Source organism: Battus philenor, unplaced genomic scaffold (assembly GCF_028537555.1).
Source record: "Battus philenor isolate CCGP_79_NKW_IND1 unplaced genomic scaffold, ilBatPhil1.0.hap1 SCAF_27, whole genome shotgun sequence".
NCBI lineage: Eukaryota > Metazoa > Arthropoda > Insecta > Lepidoptera > Papilionidae > Battus > Battus philenor.
The window spans coordinates 1466336-1488102 of NW_027181690.1; the positions used below are offsets into that span (position 1 = coordinate 1466336).

Genomic DNA, 21767 nt, shown 5'->3' on the forward strand with positions numbered 1-21767 from the left:
GATATAACTCATTCGCTGTCAATTATGGTACATCATGTCCAAAAAGCATTAGTTTCATAAATAAATAACATACAATACCCGGCGATAAATATTGCACATCGATCTTTGGAAAGAGTGAAGAAGTGGAGCGATATCTCTGTCGCATGAAATTCAAACAGTCTGGTACTTTTCGGAGGTAGTGTGGGAGAGAGATAATGCTCTACGAAATTAGCCAATTGTCTCTTTCCAAAGGACGATGTGCAATATTAATCGCCGGGTATTGTAATGATAATAAAGTAAGAAAAATTTTTTCAAAATTTAGATAACTATATGTTATAGTAAATTAATGTAACCTATTCCAAAGTGAACACTTTATAGAGGGTGATTAGAAATAGATGTAAAAGGTTTAACGTATTTTGCTGACAAATGATATTAACATTCAAAATTTCAAAGCTTCTACACCTATATCTAATCACCCTGTATAAATTAATGTAGGTTGATATTTAATGAATTTGTAACTTGATTTATTTCTCGAGAAAATCAGGCTATATTAGAGCTACCTAATTTTACTGATAAAAAGTAACATAAGTTATTCATTTGTTAAAAAAATTGCTGCATGTAAACGCATTTTAATCCATTGACGACCATTATCTGTCCCTTTCACTGACATACAAAGAGTAATATATTATCTTTGTCCAATAACAAATGGGATGATTAAATATGAGAATTAATAATTCTTAATATTAGATTACTCTTCATAAGAGCATAAAATAAATATTAATATAAAATAATTAACAAAATAAATATGAAACGTTATATATGATAAATTAAAAATTAATATATTTTTTGGATGAAATCTCAGAAGTTCCTAGTAAAAAGAAAGGTATCATATATACCCCAACATATAATGTTAAAGAAACAATTATCTATTGAGGGTAATCCGATAAAATATTTCGATATAAATCTACGCGAAAGTATACCTTATTACTATAGCCATTGGATCGAGATTGCATTGATAAAACTAAAATATAACATTGGAAGGTTTACGGAGAACTTTCATCGTCAACTTCTTTGATCACCGTATCGGACTCCCAGCGTGCCCTCTCTGCAAGGAGCGACATAAGTTTCTGGAATAAAGAAAATATTTGATATTTACTGTATCGTTATGTTATATATGTATATACTTACATATATATATCTCGACTCTACAACGCGGTGCCGCTTTTATAGGTTTACGAACAACTAGCGCCATCTGTTGACGTCGGCCAAAACTATAGTTCCGGCAAGTATATATGTATTTACATATATATATATATATCGTAGGTTATATATTATAGTGAATATTTATTCTATGATATATATATATATGTTGAAACTTTGACTTTGGACAGTGTCGAAAGATGGCGCTAGTAGCCGATTGTGCTATCATATGACGTCTAATTTTCGCATATGCAAACGATGGTAGGTTGCTCTTCAAGTATCTAGGTCACGGACCCTTCCGCTCCGTGAACTCAGTACCGATGAAGCTATAAAAGCCTTAGGGCTAACAACATTAACATCTTCAGAAACAATAGAATAGCTCTTCAAGTTCCAAGATGACAGAAACAATTTTTGTGATATATAATTATTCATTTTTCGGAGCACGTATAGTGTTTTTAAAAAGACCAAAACGTCGGTAAATCAGTACATGTATGAGCCTTACTAGCGCCATCTAGTAGGTTTTTGGAGAAAATATGATAAAACAGTTCTTTGTGTTTACCAGCATATAAAAAGCCACTACTCTGGTAGAATCGTAATTCATTTTAATAATTTTTATTAGGATTTGCAATCACTTCCATAAATTAGACTTCTTTTCGCTTTAACTTTATAAATAATTTCATACAATGGTTGTATGGAAATGACAGCCAGTTTATACTTCTTTTTCTCCGTCAATAGATGGCGCTAGTAGGTTATTGCCTCGCGCTATTTTATTTTTGACATCGTGTAGTCACAAGACCGCCACTGGGATATGTCTGGATTAATTGATAGAAATCAACGCAGTTGGAAAAATATGTCTTATTTTGTCTCTACTTTCATGTTATTAATGATTATGGGTGGTGTTTTAAGCATTACAAGAATTATTCGCGATTTTGATAAGACATGAGTTATATGAGTTCGGACTCAACCGTGTTCGAGTGGTGATCACTAGCTGATAGATACGGCCTGGGTAGACCTGCTTGGTGAACTGACGGCATAGTCTATGTCCTGGGGAGTCACTGGATGTTGAAAGGGTAAGACAAGGTCATCACCACCTTGCAGTAGGTGTCTGGTGATGATTACATACGAGTTCCCTTACCTCTGGTTTGTCGATGACAATAATCCTGTTCTCCACTTTGGGCGCCAGCTCACACGCGTTCTGTTCCAGGTCGTCCAACGATGCGCGTCGTGTCAGCCTAGGGTGACAACCGTTTTAATGAAATAATCAGGACATTATTAATAAGGGTGTCCATATTTTTGAAATCCAGGACCCATTTATGTCAAAAAATGTTTTTATGTACGCCTTTGTAATTATTGAAAAGATTTTTTTACAAAAAAAAAACCGATGAAAAAATTTAAACTAACCTATGATGGTGATGACTGACTGGTTCAACAGCAGCAGATGAAGCCCTACGAAGGGGCGGTGGACCGTCCAGCTCGCTGCCATCGAGCATCTTCACCAGGCTATGTCTGCAATTTGTATCCAACATTAATGTTCTATATTCTAGAATTTCACTATAACATCGAATTCAGAACATAAGACATTTGGTTCAATTACGCTGTTAAAAGCCTCTTTTTAAAAAAAAAAAAATTTTGACTGTAATATCCCTAAAGAGAAAGGCGGTCATTGATGTCTGTCAAACAACAGACACTCGGGCTGAATATATATATATATATATATATATATATATATATATATATATATATAAAATTGTTAACTTTATCAAATTAAATATTCAGTTGATATAAAGAAAAGTATTTAAGATTAATAGAATTATTGTATATAATTAAAACTAACCTAACCAATCATGTATAACTTCTAATATCCGGGGATTCCCCGTCTGTATTGTGTTTCTACCCTCTTTAATAAACATAAGTAACATCTCACCGACGACTCAGCGTGACGAGGGATTGCCTGTGTTTGGAAGGTCGCGACTTTCCTGTCCTCACGTTGATCGCTGCGAAGTGGTTCTGAACCGCCATGCCCACCTCTGGGCACATGTCCTCCGACACCTGGGCATGAGTTAAACATTATTAATATTAGTATAAATCACGAAATCTCTGGAATTATAAGACTTTTGGGATAGGTACTTTATTAAAGATATTTAATATGTTTTTCTTTTGCTCTTTAATTCTACGCATCTTCTTTTACGCGTCATTATTCTTCTTTCATCTCTCGTTCTTGTCATTCTTTATATTAACTTCAAACATCGCCCTCCATGTCTTATCTTCACTCCCCGGGTATCACAGTTTTGTTTCTAATTGACTATTGTATTTTTATTTTATTCACTTGATATATTATTAATAAATATTTTTATTTCATCTTCACCCCGCAAAGAGAATTGAGGATGTATGTATTAAATTCGCCAAGTGCTATTTATAAAATAAATATAAGTAAAATGAAAAATTTTAATTTAAAATTTTATCCACTCTTGTGATGTTTTATCTCTAATGAAGATTTTAATTTTTTTATTTTTATTACTTCCGTTAATATATATTTGTATTTTAAGCCATTTCAAATTTGTAAAGCTTAAATGGAGATAAAATTAGCCATTTGTGAAGACACAACTATAATACCTTGCGAAGCAGAGTCGAATATAAAAAAAATTGTCAATTAATAAGAATTCTGTTAAATGTTGGAAACATTGAATAAATTTATTTTATCTTTAAGGAGAAACTATCTACATTACCCGGCGATAGATATTGCACATCGGCCTTTGGAAAGAGACAGTTGGCTAATTTCAGCTTCGTAGAGCGCTATCTCTGTCGCACGAAATACAAAGAGTCCGGTATCTATTAGGAGCTGTTACAACAAGTATTATTTGCTACTTTTGATAATTATTTTTATTCTCTGTATAAAATACACCAATTGTTCTATAAGTGGTGGCTTTAGGTTGAGGTAAAATAATATAAAAAAGTGTTCACATTATGTTTACGTATTTCATTATTTCGGAAAATTACAACTGTGAAAACGTCACGAAGCCGAAATTAACCGATAATCTCTTTCTAAATGTCGATATGCAATATTTATAGCCGGGTACTGTACTCAAAAGTTTTATTGTATTAAATTTTTTTATAAATACATTTTCTAAAATAAACCTCCAATGTGTAGTCGGCAGCCTTTGGAACTGAGAGGTTTTCGAGTGTCGATCACAAGCAGGTAGACGCGGCGTAGGTAGCGCCCCCACCAGGTAGACCGACGGCATAGTCTAGGTAGCTAGAAGTAGCTGGATGCAGGCAACTCAAGATCGGTTCTGGTGATCTTTTATGGGCTTCTATTAATGATGAAACCTTCAGCAGATTTTCTACCAGATTACTTACCAGAACTGGACAGCTGGGCAGCATGGTGAAGCCGTCGTTACCAGCGTGCAGGTACTGTTTCACCGCGAGACGGTACTTCTGTTGCAGCTGAAGATACTCGTCTCCGATTTTCACCACCTGCTCAGCAACTCTCTGACCTGGTGGCTTTGATGGATCGAACGCGAAGGAAATGCCTGCCACCTGTATCAAATGGAACATTTAAACTGGAGTTCTCCAGACTTCTTCTCGTACACCACTAATAACATTTAACTCATTCAGCTGGATCCCTTGTGAAGTTAAATTTCTACAAGATTCCCATAAGTGGGCAAAAAAAATTTTATTTTTATTTTATTTACTTTATTGAAGATAAACAGTAACAGTGTATGTTTTGTACAAATTAACTACCCATTATTTATACTTCTTCCTTTTCCATATTATGGTTGTCTGTAAGAGATTGCCTTGTGTCATAAGACCGCCCATTGTACTTTTTTGTTTATTATTTATGAAACTATTTAAATGTATTCTAGCGTGTACAATAAAGAATATTAAATAAAATTAAAAATATAGACTAAGTTAAACCAATATACATAATTCAACTTTTGAATTTGTGTTGAATATCTCCATGACCAGCGCTGGGAATAATCCCACAGTTTCAATGAAAAACTTTGCTCACCTGAGGAAACCTTCCTTCCAAGCTTGGATACTTGGATACAGAGTTCTCTAATATCTTCAGAATAGTGGACCCCGTCGCTTCAACTACGACTAGGGGGTCTCTCATCGGGATTATAGTGGATAAATCCCGAAGTGTAAAATCACCGGCCGCATGCACCTATATCGACATGTCATTCAGTAAAATATCAGACTTGATTAAGGAAAAAAAACAATTTTATATAAAAAATTTAATTATGGCATATTGGTGCCGTTTTGTATGACGATTGGCATTTGTGGGACATAATTTTTGGACCTCTTGATCAAAGGAACGGCAGAAGTAGTTTTGGCAGTCGTTTCTAGAACCAGACCCTGCCTAAAGGCTTCTAGAGACAGAAACAGGTGGAAATATGAAGATGCAACGTCAGAGCTATATGACGGATGCTTTATCACCTCTCAGCCAAACTCCTTATTTTAGTTAATTGGTAAAGATATCTGTAGTCCAATGTTATCATAAAAAGACCAAACCAAAGTTATTATTTTGACGCCATCAGTTGTTCAAAGTAGATTCGAATCGTTGGTTCAGTCCAAGACCTTCGGCATGAGACAGGAGCTTCCTCCAAGTATATCTATGGGGGGATATATCATAATAATTACGCTTGGCAAGCGGGTTGGCAATCGCAGAGTCGTATAGTACGCAGTGGAAAATCCTATATAATTAATGCGCAGTGTGGATTTAAAATGGTATCCCTGGAATCGAATCTGCGACACACGATTACAAGTGGTAGTTCTCTACCGTTGAGCTACCATTGCACAGTCTGATGCCTGAAGAAATTTTACATGTATGTAGCAGAGAGCATCTTTTAAAAGGGGAAATTAGAGATAAAAGGAAGAAGGGACAGTAAGAAGTAAATCAGGGATGGAGACAAGTACAGAGGTTCCGGTGTTTACCTGATCGGAACGGAAGGTGCCTGAGTTCAGGATGACCAGATCAGCTCCGGTGGCAGCCAAGAGAACGTCGCAAACCCAGTTGCCGAGGTTGCACTCCTCGCGACGTATGCAGGAGAATCTACCTTCTAGAGGTACGCAGAACTTGCCAAGAACTTCGTCCATCTTCCCTTCTATCATTGCTAGAAATTGATTAATAGATATATAATTAATTTAACAGTAACCATTTGTCAATTGCCTGTATTAAATTATGGAACAAGACGGCCATTTTAACATCTAAATTGTTATTGAAATTGCCACTGGGGCGTTAAGGTTCTATTGCAGTGTTTCCAAATGCGAGGCCCATGCCCCACAAGGGGCAATTCGAAAATGGAATTGACACGAGTTTAACGCTTTCGCTTTGATATATAAATTACAGATGTTACATAAGGAGAGGGGGGGGGGGGGGGGGCTATGAATTTTAAATTTTGAGAAATACTGCTCTAGAGTAAAAGCCACTATAAGATAGACAGATGACATTTAGATATCCAACAGTGGATTACGGTTTACATGATGATGATGATGATAGACATTGTATTATTTATAAGGCGACAAATAAAATAAGTAAGGAGTTTCAAAAATAATAATAAATAATTATGAAACAGTAGAAGTAACCGGTTTTCCCATATTCATATTACTACATATTAAAATTATTATTTACTATCTATCCCCAATGCTACAGCCAGTGGTTTTTGGCAAAAAAAATATGATATATCTGTTTAAAGATCATTTTATATAGGGATGAAAATAGATGTCATTGACCCTTTTAGGCGAAGCATTTGACCTCTGTCTCGCATGATCTTAACTAATGTCGTGGATTAACAATGTACATACATACCCAAAAAAAATACATTCAGTCTTATCTTGAAGACTTCTAGGTTATAATTATCTAGAAATGCCAAACCTACTCCAGATTTACTATTAAAATTGACATAAAATTTCGCAATATACATACAGGTGATTCATTATAGGTATAAAAGATTTAAAAGGAAGGCCACAACCCACCGGAGTCATTGTTATATTGACAAAAATTTAAAAAAAAAAAACGGTAATTTTGGTATATGTAACATATATATCAGGGGTGACCAAGCTCCTTGATAGTTCGAGCTATTGTTCGAAATTTGAAATGCGAGCCGCAATTTAATACGCATTTAAAACACGCAAACGATTTCTTTTTTACAAAAATTATATTCATTTAAATTATATGACAAAAGTGAAAAATGTGTATTGAAGTTAGATATATGCACACGTATATGACAGCACTCCTAATAATACTTAAGACGCCGGTTAGTTAATTACGATCGGTGTTTGGATTTCGCTAATTTTGTTGGAATAATAATAATAATTATTCACACCAGTAATTTATTTCGATTTCCCAGCAGCTGACATAGGTAATATAAATTTAAATATTGAAATAATTCGAAAATCAATCGGAGCCAAAACTAATCGTTCAAAGCGTCGCATGTGGCTCGCGTGTCTCAGTTTGGCCACCTATATATATATATATATATATATATATATATATATATATATATATATATATATATATATATATATATATATATATATATATATATATGTATATATATTTTTTTAATGTTTTTTATTAATATAGATTAAATTATTTGAAAATTTTGTAATGATTTTTTTTATTAAACTTACACGAGTACTTCTCAACCTTGGCCTTCAAGGCCTCGTCTTCAGCGAAGCTGCTGGTGACTTGAACATCAGATATCTCCACTCGCGGCCCTTCTGGACCGAAGTTGATGTTTATCTTCGAAAACTGTCTGAAGTCTGTTCCACTCTTCACTATATACTTATTGTTTATCTGTAAAAAATATTTTATTATTTAATCTGTGGCCATTTTAACAGCAAGTCTGACAGGGTTTAAAGAAGTGAATGTGTGTATTTAAAAATAAATGGTTTCTTCTTTTTTCCAAGGTCTATCATTTGGAGTGTTACCGCAACCACTGTATCGCGCGTTAGAAAAGTGCGGCAAAGGGTGGGGGGATATATTGCCCCTGTCTCGCCGTATATACTATACAAGTGATATGACTGGTGAAGATAAGGTTTACCGCATACCTCTAAGACTTCATAAACATGATCGTGCCCACCAAGGATCAGGTCGATTTCCGTGCATCCCTCAGCTAGCTTAATGTCGTTTGGGGTCCTCATATGCGTCAGAGCTATCACGTACTCGCAACCCTGGAACAAGATTCTTAATTAAAAAGGTTTTTCTGGGGTTCCCCCCACTAGGTGGATCAACGAAAAAGTCAAGGTCCCAGGAAATTGCTGGATGCGAACAGCGTGGTGATCTTTGGGCCTATACCATGCACTGGGCGTCTATCAGCTGATATGATGAAGGATAACCAGTGATGACCATAGCACAGAAAGTTAAACTCTTATTTCTGGTCTCATTAGTAAAGCCAGCCAGAGCCACGGTGAGGGCTATGCTCAAGATTTGGAAGTTAATCCACATAGCTCAGAGAATCAGCAAGTTGTAGTAGTCAGGTTTCATAGCGCCTAGAACTTATGGCCGATAGGGCCTTATGGTTCTGAAGTGGAGTCAATAGTATACAAGCGCATGACGTTTACTCATGAGGTGAACAGAAGAGCTAAGAACCTCGGAAGAGCCTGGATGAAGACCTCTATCTGGCATATTGGAAATCTATAGGGAAGTTCTTTGTCCAGCAGTGAACATATAGATGCATGATGACCATGACTTTTAATGAGGAGATACATATTCCTTATACGTTCTCGTAGACGGACGAAACTAACCGATGTAGATCAGCAGATTGGCAAGTTGAAGTAATAGTGGGCAGGAAGCATACGTATAAGAGGCTGGGAAAGAGCCTCTTTGTCCAGTAGTGAACATGGACCAAAGACAACAACACCTTAAGACATGTTCGAAATGATGACCATGAAGTAATTTAAATGAGGAGATCCTCGATTTTTTAGATGAACGAAAGTAACGAACTTAGTCCAGCTGATTGGCAAGTGGAAGGAGACAGAAGGAAGGTTCTGGAGTTCCACTGACTCACCAATGCAGTGTAGAGCATTCACTTACTCTGGATGAAAGGCACTTCCAACAAATCACATTGTCAATCTATAGGGTGATCAGGTCAGGCTGAAATATTGACGCCTCTGTGCTCTATTACTTGATATATGTAATTGATGACGTCACGGGATAGAGAAATGGCGGGAAAATTAAAAAAAGGCCATTCAACCACCTCCACAACTAAGTAAGAAAAGGAACAATATTTAGCCACTTCCGCACATGCAGTAGTCGTGCAACAAAGTGCACCGCCCGCCAGCCCGCTAAAAAATGCGTATGCGGCAAACAATGCGAATCACACAACCGCCACCGCCAAACCACTCAACACGTGTTTCACCCCTCCACGGGGCATCTTCAGGAGGTATATTATACTGATTAGTGCCAAACACAGAGAACCTCCACAACTAATCTAATAAAGAGCACAGTTAAGAAGAAAGGAAGAATATTTACCTCTTGTTTTAATTGCGATGCCAGCTTGGTACCAGCTTGCAGGAAGTCGATAAAGGTAACTTCCTCAGGATTGATTGTTGCTAGCGTATCCAGCCATTCCTGGAATATTTATTTTGTTATATCCAGTTATTTACATTCTATTAGGAGTACAGGAAAGTAATGTCGTTTCTGTCGACATCTAATATATAAAATTCTCGTGTCACGGTGTTCGAACTTGAACTCCTCTGAAACGGCTTGACTGATTTTTACCAAATTTAATATGCGTATTCAGTAGGTCTGAGAATCGGCTACTATCTATTTTCTATACCCCTAAGTGATAAAGGTTGTTCACACTTAAAAAAAAATTTTATTTTTTTAATAATACAGCATACAAGAATACATACAACCATAAATTTTCACCCCTCTACGATCAACCCTTATTTTTTATTTGTAAATTAAAATATCAATTTTTATTTGCAAAACTCGTTTGCGGGATCAGCTAGTATTTTATAGAAAAACCGATTGATTTTTAACACTCCGGCGTTGAAAATTTGTTTACTAGATGGCAAAAGGTTGTTGTTAACCCTTTTCTTGTTAATGTATCTGTAGAGATACATCAGAATTAAAAAAAAAATAGTGGCAACAATTTTGAACGCAACGTAATCATTGGTATGTGAATGTTTAGGTAATTTTTTTAATTTTCGAACGCTTGTTCAGTTTTTTCTGTTGGTATCCTTGGGTCTTAAAAGTCAAGTGGTATGAATATAAATGTAATATTAAGAAAATCTGCTAAGTTATAACTAAGGTGGATATATTGTTGATCAGAAATAAGAACCAAGTGCCTATGAAATTGTATAGTTTTATCATTTACTATTGTTTATGATACTTCTGCAAGTGATGATAAATGTAGGGTAATACTGAAAAAAGTTGAAGCGGACATCGCTTATAGAAGAGAGCGTTACTGTCGCAGAGACACCGTTCAACGCAGGCTGTGAGGAGCGCTGCTATAATTTTATTTAAGGAGGCTGTATATGTAATTCGATCCAATAGCTAGTGTAGTGTCAATATTTAGTTTCTACACTATGATTCCATATCTTTATTTAAATGAAATATTTTAGAACATATCAAAGACATATAGCAATCTTATCATAGTATACAAATATTGTGTTGTTCGGAAAGTAATTTCGTTTTTTTCTGACAGAGGTTTAATTATATTTTTTCATAGCTAACTTCACACATAAGTCGCATTTTTATTATATGTTTTGACAGCTGATATAGCAAGGCCTGTGTGTGAATTATTTCAATTGATTTTACACAGTAGTTTTTGGTAGGTGCCCAAAAATTAAATACGGAGAACAATATGCAGCGTTTTTGTCATTACGTAATATAAATAGAAATAGTTGATAAAAAATAAACTTTTTAAAATCAGATTTCGATATGTGGGTTAGATTGCTTATGTCCGATACTTTTAATTTAAAAATAACAAGCAAAGAAAATTTAAATCAACAGTGAATAAGGTTTCATTTAGCATGAACTATCGCAGACCTCGTCATCGCTTCAGCGAGACATATCAAAGGCTTTGCGTATATTAGATAATATATAGACAATTAGTTGTCAACAAGCGATAGTGTATATCTATATATCTACATCATATATATCAAAGCACTGACATTTGGCGCCATTTGTAAAAATTAAGGCGCGTTCAAACAATGACATTACTTTTGCGCCACTTGCTATATGCGTACACTCAGACGTATGTACCTGTTCAACAAGGCCTATAAGACCTATTTTGTGTCCGTTGCAGAGAAGAGCGTGTGTTATCTTTCCATCACCGAGAGGTCGTCCCGTCTCGTTGTCGATCACGTTGGACATCAGCCAGGGAAAGCTGCACTGGGCCACCAGTCCTGACAGTACTTCTAGACCGAAATCTGATATTACAAAGAAATGATATACAGGATGATCAGTAGAGTACAGGAGTATCAGACAACGTAACTTAAAATTAGTTTTTCCTATTAATCTCACCAGTGGACAACTTAGAACACCTTTGATAAACTGACTTACCTCGAGACACGAGAATCTCAAATCGATATATCTACAGAATGATTGGCCATAAGTGTAAAAGTTTTAGACACGAAAACTGATGACAATGTAACTTAGCATTAGTTTCTCTCATTGATATCAGTGGTGGACAACTTAGAACAGCTTTGCTGAACTGTCTTACCTCGAGACACGAGGATCTCAAATAGATATATCTACAGAAAGATTGACCATAAGTGTAAAAGCTATAAACACGAAAACTGATGACAATGTAACTTTGCATTAGTTTCTTCTATTAATCTCACTAGTGGATAACTTAGAACACCTTTGATAAATTGACTTACCTCGAGACACGAGGATCTCAAATCGATATATCTACAGAATGATTGGCCATAAGTGTAAAAGTTTTAGACACGAAAACTGATGACAATGTAACTTAACATTAGTTTCTCTCATTGATATCAATGGTGGACAACTTAGAACAGCTTTGCTGAATTGACTTACTTCGAGACACGAGGATCTCAAATCGATATATTTACAGGATGATTAGTTATTGATGTCAAAGCTGAGATGCAAAAACATGAAAACTGGTGACAATGTAACTTAGCATTAGTTTCTCCCATTGATCTCACCGGTGGATAACTTAGAACACCTTTGATAAATTTAATTACCTCGAGACACGAGGATCTCAAACCTTTAAATCTACAGGTTGGTTGGTTATTGGTATAAAACCCTTAAACATGAAAACTGATGACTATGTAACTAAAAATTAGTTTCTCCCATTAATCTCACTAGTGGACAACTTAGAACACCTTTGATAAATTTAATTACCTCGAGACACGAGGATCTCAAATCTATATATCTACAGGATGATTGGCCATAAGTGTAAAAGCTATAAACACGAAAACTGATGACTATGTAACTTAGCATTAGTTTCTCCCATTAGTCTCACTAGTTGACAACTTAGAACACCTTTGATAAATTTAATTACCTCGAGACACGAGGATCTGAAATCTTTAAATCTACAGGATGATCAGTTATTAGTGTAAAAGCTTTAAACACAAAAATTGATGTCACTCACTTAGCATTAGTTTCTCCCATTAATCTCACTAGTGGACAACTTAGAACACCTTTGCTGAACTGACTTGCTTCGTGACACAATGATAAATTTATATATATACAGGATGATTGGTTATTGGTGTAAAAGCTTTAAAAGAGTAAGTGTATGGTTTATATTATTCAAAAATCAATGGTTTCAAAAATAACAAATAACGTAACATACTATCCCCGCTTATGAATTGTATACCCCTGATTTTATGTCACGCCAACGTAGACTTTTGTCTAGTCCAGAGTTTGACAACCTTTTTTGTGTCATGCCTGATCCTAGCCATTATAAAATTCTAATGCCCCCTAAAGTAACATACGTAATTTTTAAATTAAAGCAAAAAAGTAAATTCGTGAAGAGTCTCTCCTTAACTATCAAATTGTCCAAAATTGGAGCGCGGGTCCTACTTTGGGAAACATTGGTCTAGTCTCTAGTGGAACCCTGGAAGTCTACCTAGACCAGGGATGAGCAATCCGCGGCCCGCGGGCTGCATGCGGCCCTCGAGGGAAGTAAATTTTAATTAATTTTTTGTATTTAAAAAAAATGCTACAATCAAGGCTTTAAAGATAATAAAAGTGTCTAATTAGATGTAAATCGGTTGATTACGAACATAAATTACGTTTACGAGTAGAACATGGTTTGAACCTTGAATATATACTTTATTTTTTTTCATGGCCCACGGTTTTTGAAACTGCGGCCCTCCGACCAAAAAAAGGTTGCTCATCCCTGACCTAGACCATACTATTTCAGGAACTCTATAGTATAAGAAATTGTCGTGATCGTTTCTGCCCATTGACGCCCATTGCAAGGCATAAGCCTTTCCTTGAGATACCTATAGGGGGTTGTACTATAATCACCACGCGTGATAGGAAGGTTGAAGATTGCAGTGTGAAATTATAGTAAGCAGAGGACGCTGCTGTTCATCCTCTGGAGTCTTGTTTGATCACAGGCAATCCTAGTGAGATTTAATTTCAGAGGAATCGAACCTTCGACTATTGCTCAAGATATTTGAACTCACCGAAATCGTGATTTCCAAACACAGCGCAATGTGTTCCGATCTCATTGAGAACTGGCACCATTTGTTCGCCTTTCGTGAAGGTGCTCACTGAAAATAAAAAAAATAAATAAATACAAATTGTACTTAAATCAGTGCAAACATTTATGACACTCACACGTCATATGTTCATAGATATGAAAGTTAAAAAAAATACAATTTCAAAAAATTTTAATCGACGTAGAGAGCAATGGAGAGTGCTGTACTCGTTTCGCTACGAAATCGAAACGCAAATGAGATCCGTAGAGAAACCAAGGTAAAGATAATATTAATTTATTTAAAGTAAGAAAGAAAGAAAGTTGTGTGATTCGCATTGTTTGCCGCATACGCATTTATCAGCGGACTGGTGGGCGGTGCACTTTGTTGCATGACTACCACTGCATATGCGGAAGTGGCTAAATATTGGTCCTTTTCTTACGACATAGTTGAAGTCACGGGAAGTCCCTAAATGCGGGCAGCACAGGATCCGTCATCATGGCGATATTTGGGGAAAGCCTATGCCTTCCAGTGGGCGTCCATCGGCTGAAAAGAAGGTATAAAAGCTGGATGCAGGCGACTTTATATCGGTTCTAATAACCTATAGTGGAGGCTGTGTCCTGAAAAGATGACAGTGTATTCCTAGTGGAGCTGTATAACAACATGCGATCCTTTGAACGATCTCCCTCCGTTACGATGTCCCAACATTTTCATAGATTACCATACATTTTTTACAACACTCTCTCTTAACAACATTGAATTCTATTCAGAACATTTTACCATATACACCTATGCCTCACTTTGCGTCGTGGTTACGTTCCAAAAAAAAAAAACACGACGCAAATTGAAACGCCGCAAAGTGAATTAAGATTTTCTAAAGCAAAGCATGTAAAGATCGAAGATATGTTCCAAGGTCACGAAAATGTTACTTTTTAAAAAGAAAATTGAACAAAGTAAACATTTAAAAAACGAAAATTATATAACTCTTCCAATAAATAAATTAGAATAATATTTACCTTTTTTGTAACCAGAAACAACACGTTAAAATTTATATAAATTTATTATTCTCTTTAAAAAAAAGCACAACACACTACGTAATTAAAACTGAACTCTAAAATTAGCAAAACAAAGTGAAAATAAAACTGTATTCAAATTGCGCTGTTTTTAGTTACAAAGGGAATCCCCGAGTTTTGATGGCATGGCGCAATTAGAAACATCGTTTGCCATCTTTTAGAAAATTAAAAAAAATTACACTCGAAACCAAAACAACGCAACCTCGAAAATCTAACGACGCATAGTGAAAATAAGTACTAATCAGCGACGCAACTTCGAAAAAAACGCAATACGAAATTACGCAAAGCGAGGTATTGGTGTAATTCAAATTATTTCTAACGTAAATAAATTAGAACATTTTAAAATTTAAAAGTTATAAAAATAACTCACACATGCTAGGCGAGAAAGCATCCCCACTAAATAATACTAGAGGATTAAGATGCTGCAACGCCTTCACAGCGGTGCTAAATCTCAGAGCACCGCCCACGGGTTCCGTATCTAGAAAATAAAAACAATATAATTTATGTTCTAGACCACACTAACATCAGAGAACGTAAGGAATATTTGACAGTTTTTATTTTGCTGAAAATGTACACATTATTCACCCATCTTTATTTATTTCTTGCTTATATTATATTTTTATTTACCTTAAACAATGATGTACATGATAAACACCATTTAACTATTGTTAAAATGGGACATTGTAATAAAACCTGACCTCTTTGAGAGCAGAGATAGTGAAATGAAAGCACCTGAGAATTATAATTATTATTATTTTATTTTGTATTATTAAAAATAATGTTAACATGGTTTTTTTATTTTATTTTACCCCAACCTAAAGCTATTACTTATAGAAAAATTGGTGTATTTTTTACAAAGAGTAAAAATAATTATCAAAAGAGGGAAATGATACTTGTTGTAACAGCTCCTAATAGATACCGGACTGTTTGCATTTCGTGCGACAGAGATAACGCACTAAGAAGCCGAAATTAGCCGATTGTGTGTCTCTATCCAAAGGTCGATGTGCCATATTAATCGCCGGGTATTGTAAAGGTTTATTTTTACGAAATTACATATATAAGAAAATAAATATCTCTTTTATTGACGCTTATGGATTGTAGCTATATAATTTGTGTGCATGTCTGTACTTATGTAAATGAATTATTATCGATAGATTGTCGGTAACTCACTAGTGGTTTGTTCGATATTGTAGACATCGTTATAGTGTATGATGACCACATCGTCGCCCATCCCTCTGCCTGACAGCTGGCTTACTGCACGCCGACCAACCTGCCGAACTTCTAGTGATGCCTGTAACATATATCGATATATTCGTAAAAAATATTTTTGATCAAGAACTTTATTTTTTGAATATAGAACAAAGAATGTATTTGAAAATGAACGCATCCTTCTAAAAACGATACAAGCTCTCGACGCAAAAACAACAGGATAGGTAGCTTGCAATGTTTTGCACCACCTTCTAACACCTAGTAGTTCTTCCTGCTGTCCCAAGTGGCGCACTACAATACACTCACACATGTAGTCTGCTACCTACGTGTCATGTTCATAGTTCAACTGGCATTCGAATGGATCAGTAAATTTTGGTAACTTCACGGACCCTTCAGCTGCGAAACCTTCTTCAGCTCCAAGACCCTTGAAGCTGCAAAAGCCTAATGCAATACTTTGAACTTCGCGTTTGAAATTTGTATACTGCCCCTAAATGACTATATAAATACCGATTTATCGAATTTTTTTTTTAAACACGAACAGCCAGTAACTTCTGACATTAAAGGCTACACACAGATAATTAAACATTAAACGATAATGAATTCTAATACGTAGTCATTCGAAATTTAAAAAACTCCTTTTTTACTATATTATCATTACGCTTATATTTCGGAAACAATTGATTTTTGGATAGGTTTTATCATACATATATTAGTAGCATATGAACTACACATTCACCCCTATTTCCGATCACCCTACATTCCTTTTTTAAATGCGAAAGACTAGTAACTTTAAAATCTCTCGAAGCCTTATTATAAATATGAAAAAACTTCTTTAATGTTTATAATATTTTTTATTATAGAAATTTAAGTAAATAGCACATTAAAGCATAAATACATCGATAATTTAAAAGAAATAAGTAAATATAATATAGCGACATGCGGACAAAATAAGCGCATAAATGGGGATAATTGATTTTGAAATGCATTGTAGGAACTATATTACGTTATCGCCAGCGGCGCATCGAAAAGGGGAATCACACATAAATATATTTCGGGTGAAAGAGAGTGGCGCATTGAAAAAGAAAATCTCACAGAAATATATTTCGGGTGAAAACGAGCGGCGTATTGAAAAGGGGAATTGCACAGAAATGTATTTCAGGTGAAAGAGAGCGGCGCATTGAAAAGGGGAATCTCACAGAAATATATTTCGGGTGAAAGAGAGCGGACGCATTGAAAAGGGGGATTTGTGGGATTCCACAGAAACAATTGTATTTCGGATGAAAGAGAACGCTCTAAAATGCTTCTCGACTTGTGATTAGCTGATGATTTTTATTGGTTGAACATTGTTTTCATAGTTTCAAATCCGTATAAATATGGGCTAATCTTGTATATACATACTTCGTGTTATTATTACCTCGAAGACTTACCTGCTTTAGGAAGAATGTTACAGCAGTCGATAGGATTTTAAAATAAATGTCCCATGACTATTTAAGGTGAGATTTTAGTAGTAGAAACCTTATTTAAAGTACATGTCCCATATATTATAAAATATAAGAAAGTTACTTAGTACTACTTCGAGAGGTTAGTGCAATGCTTCGATCTCTTCTTCAACGAGTGGCACGAAATAGCGCAGCCATTTTTCAAGAGTGTATGCGACGTGATGGTTAGTCATTTAGACGATATAATTTTTAAAATATCAAATACGCACATTTCTTTTTTTTAATTTTCATCGAAATTAATGTTTATTTATAGTAGTTTTTATTTTAATTTGAATTTGAAATCTTGAAGCAGGCGATCGACCATAAGCGTCCAGAATTGGCCAACAGAAAGGGTGTAGTGTTCCACCAGGACAAAGCCAGACCACACACTTCGTTGATGACTCGTCAGAAGCTACGGGAGCTCGGATGGGAGGTTTTATCACATCCACCATATAGCCCGGACATAGCGCCAAGTGATTACCACCTGTTCCTGTCCATGGCGAACGCCCTTGGTGGTGTAAAGTTGAACTCAAAAGAGGTTTGTGAAAAGGGGCTGTCCGAGTTCTTCGCAAATAAGGAGGGGGGCTTCTACGAGGGAGGTATTATGAAGTTGCCGTCTAGATGGAAACAGATTATCGAACAAAACGGTGCATATTTGAACTAAATCCGATCACTGTAACACTTTTTATAAAGCATTGAATAAAGAGCAAAAAAGCGGAAGGGAGATATTTGACAACCTGTTAAATACGATAAAAGGCGAAACTATATGTAAGTATATATATTAGGTACTTACGAAGTGTATTAACTATAATATTATGTCGTATATAATACATGTGATACATATATATACAGTAATACCCCGCTTTACGCGAGGGATACGTTCCAAAAAAAAATCGCGTTAACTGAAACTCGCGTATAACGAGTTTTATGATTAAACATAGTCAAAAATTATTACAAAAAAAATACAAATCATTTTAATCAATCACTTTAATTCTAGGAACACTTTATGCAACACATACTCTTATTTTTTACTGAAAAATACATCTATTGTCTTTGGGGTAACGTTTTGTATACATTCTTGTAAAATACGTTCATAACACCCAACACTGTTTTTAATTGTTTGACAGATGGTCAAGACACCATAGAGAAGTTGATGACTACATTATATTTATACGCACTCTTTCGCGTAATTCGAGGCATTTGAGCGCGAAATTTGCAATTCGCGTTATAGTGAAACCGCGTATAACGGGGTCGTGTAAAGCGGGGTATTACTGTATAATTATACGAACTATGAAGAAGGCTATGATTGTCAGCAATGAGATTTGTAGACGAACAAAGGTCTGCTAGTTAAAATGGCAGCTCGCTATGTGGTTTGCCTACTGCCATTTCAATTAGCCAATTAGCTGGGCTATATTGTTACTTTCGCTATAACATTACGTCTATATCAGTGTTTCAGATGGATCCCATGTTCCACATAGGGGCATTTCGAAAGCGAATTCGAAACTAGTTCAACCATTTCGCTTTAATATGTGTTGCATAGGGAGGCGTAAGAATTTAAAAACACTAAGGTGAGCCATGGCATATAAAATGTTGGAAACTACTGGCGTCGACTCAATTTATATATATACTAGCTAATCTAGCAAATGTTGTTTTGCAAAAAAAAAAATAAAGTTTTTAATTAACAAATGTAAGATAAGGGTTGATCGTAATGGGGTGAAAATTTAGGTAAAAAATTGTCTAAAAAATTAAAAATAAAATTTAGGGGTGGACCACTCTTATCACTTAGGGGTATGGAAAATAGATAGTAGCCGATTCTCAGACATACTGAATACGCATGTAAAATTTGGTAAAAATCGGTCAAGCCGTTTCGGAGGAGTTCAAGTTCGAACACCGTGACACGAGAATTTTATATATTAGATTTTTAAATTACAATTTTGGACAATTAGTTTAACATAGATTTTTATTTTTAAAAAATCAACCATTTTAATCTTTATATTTTTATTTCTTGTTATTAGCAAAGAGTACGTTTTCCTATAAGAACTGGTTCGAAAATTTGAAAGGTTGTCAATCAATATTTGTTTGCAAACAAATTAAAAACGAATGTACACGTCATCGAGGTATCTACCACATGACCCTTATCCATTGTGATCTCACAAACAATCAACAAACTACAAATTGCCAATTCGCACCTCTGCCGGTGTTGCGAAACTAAAGCAGAGGTGTCAAACATTTTCGTGATTTTTTTTTTGGAATTTAACTTTTATTTGCCATTGTCTATATCAGTGATTCCCAAAGTGGTCTATATCGACTCCTAGGGGTCTATGACAACCTGCAAGGGGTTTAAGTCAGCGAAAAAAAATTTGGGGGTCCATTAAATGATAATGGGGGTCCACAGACTGGACATCATTAGCCGAGGAGATTTAAGATTAACCGTTACAAAATTGACGCCAAATGTTGATATTTTATTATTAAAGCATCAGGTTCATCCTTCTCACTAAAAATATTGACTTATTGCTTATGTTATTTTATTTATAGTTTATTTAATGTTACGTATATTTTACATAACAGATACAAAATTTTATTTCGAGTAGTTTTAATTTAAATTCAATTAATAAGTGCATAAATTAACATACGTTTTTACTTTAAGTTTTTAACACTAAGCTTCACTGCAGTTAGAAATTTACAGGAAATCAATATCAGGTAAGTAGGGGGTTTACCCAACACGGAAAAACATGGCAAGGGGTCTACGACACAAAAAAGTTTGAGGAACTCTGATCTATATCCTGTAAACCAAATAAGTAGTTGTAAGATTTAATGTAAAATTATATTAAGAAAAAAATTAATCAAAATATTCTCTATTGAATTTAAGAAGCTATGCACTTTCGAATTGTAAATAAACATAAAATGTCGGCATTGTTGTCCCTACAAGAAGTTACAACAGACTGAAGGCAGTTCTGCTAAGAGCGTGCAACTCAACAGTTGCTCTTTACAAATATAGTTTTATAAAGAGTGCGCGATAATAATTAGCTTCCTGGGCGTTAACATTTAATTCCACATATTAACATCAGTATAGTATTCTTAGTTACAATAATATACTTTTTTTATTTTTTTAATATTGGTTTTAAATCTCTCCAGTGACAGATCTAAATTTAATTGTGGAATTTTATTGTATATATATATATACCTTAAGCCATAAAAGATTTATATAATTTTTCGACGAAAACTAGGAGCATACGTCTTATTTTTGTTCCATGTTTTAATATTGTGTCTTAAATATTTTTTAATGTTTTTGTGATATATTTGAGATGCAATATATTTATAATAAGACACTATTATAAATATATTGCATCGCAACTATAAGAATACCTGCTATATTAAATTTTTTCTCGCAAAGAATCCCGAGCGCCCATGCAATAAATACCCGCATAGCTTTTTTTAGGTTAGAAATTTTGACTACATATCTGCCATGTTGTCCTAGTGTAATATGTCATAGGACAACTATGAAAGAAACCGAAATAAATCAGTCTGTTTGTATTAGCGTCCGTAAGCTATCACAACTTTCAAGTCTAGGGCAGGGGTCGGCAACCTTTTGAGTTGAAAGCGCTAAATATTACACAATATTATAACACAATTTAAAAAAAAATCAAAGTTTTTAAAGAGCCAAGAAAATGTTAGCAACAATTTTTTTGATAAAAAACGAATTTATATTTACATAAGAAAAACCGTGTATTTATTCTTATATAACAGAGGTGGCCAAACTGCGGCTCTTTGAACGATTATTTTTGGCTCCGATTGATTGTCGAATTATTTCAATATTTAAATTTATATTACCTATGTCAGCTCCTGGGAAAACGAAACAAATTACTTGCGTGATTAATTATTATTATTCCAACATAAAATTAGCGAAAAACAAACACCGATCATAATTAACTAGCCGGCATCTTTAGTATTATTAGGAGTGCTGACATACACGTGGGCATATCTAACTTCAATACACACATTTTGTACTTATATATTATTTTGTAAAATATAATTTTTGTAAAAAAAAAATTTTATTGTGTTGAATTGCGACTCGAGAAAAATTTCAAATTTAGAATGGCACGCACTATAAAAGAGCTTGGCACCCTTGATATATAAGAAGTGTTTTTAACAACAAATTAGGATATATATATATATATATATATATATATATATATACATA

General features: G+C 34.8%; 1 protein-coding gene across 1 annotated transcript in view; it reads right to left on the reverse strand.

The window, feature by feature from the left end:
• Positions 1-865: 865 nt before the first annotated feature.
• The window catches only part of LOC137925651 (snake venom 5'-nucleotidase), a 28599-nt gene continuing 7697 nt past the window's right edge, over positions 866-21767 (reverse strand). The window contains exons 2-15 of the mRNA XM_068769125.1: positions 16050-16170; positions 15250-15357; positions 13795-13881; positions 11396-11562; positions 9656-9754; positions 8233-8355; positions 7813-7978; positions 6115-6293; positions 5189-5344; positions 4537-4716; positions 3104-3228; positions 2581-2685; positions 2315-2411; positions 866-1106 (exon numbers count right to left, since the gene is read on the reverse strand). Coding sequence (XP_068625226.1) covers positions 1023-1106; positions 2315-2411; positions 2581-2685; positions 3104-3228; positions 4537-4716; positions 5189-5344; positions 6115-6293; positions 7813-7978; positions 8233-8355; positions 9656-9754; positions 11396-11562; positions 13795-13881; positions 15250-15357; positions 16050-16170 — 1797 coding nt within the window. The 3' untranslated portion in view covers positions 866-1022. The remainder of the gene's footprint in view (positions 1107-2314; positions 2412-2580; positions 2686-3103; positions 3229-4536; positions 4717-5188; positions 5345-6114; positions 6294-7812; positions 7979-8232; positions 8356-9655; positions 9755-11395; positions 11563-13794; positions 13882-15249; positions 15358-16049; positions 16171-21767) is intronic.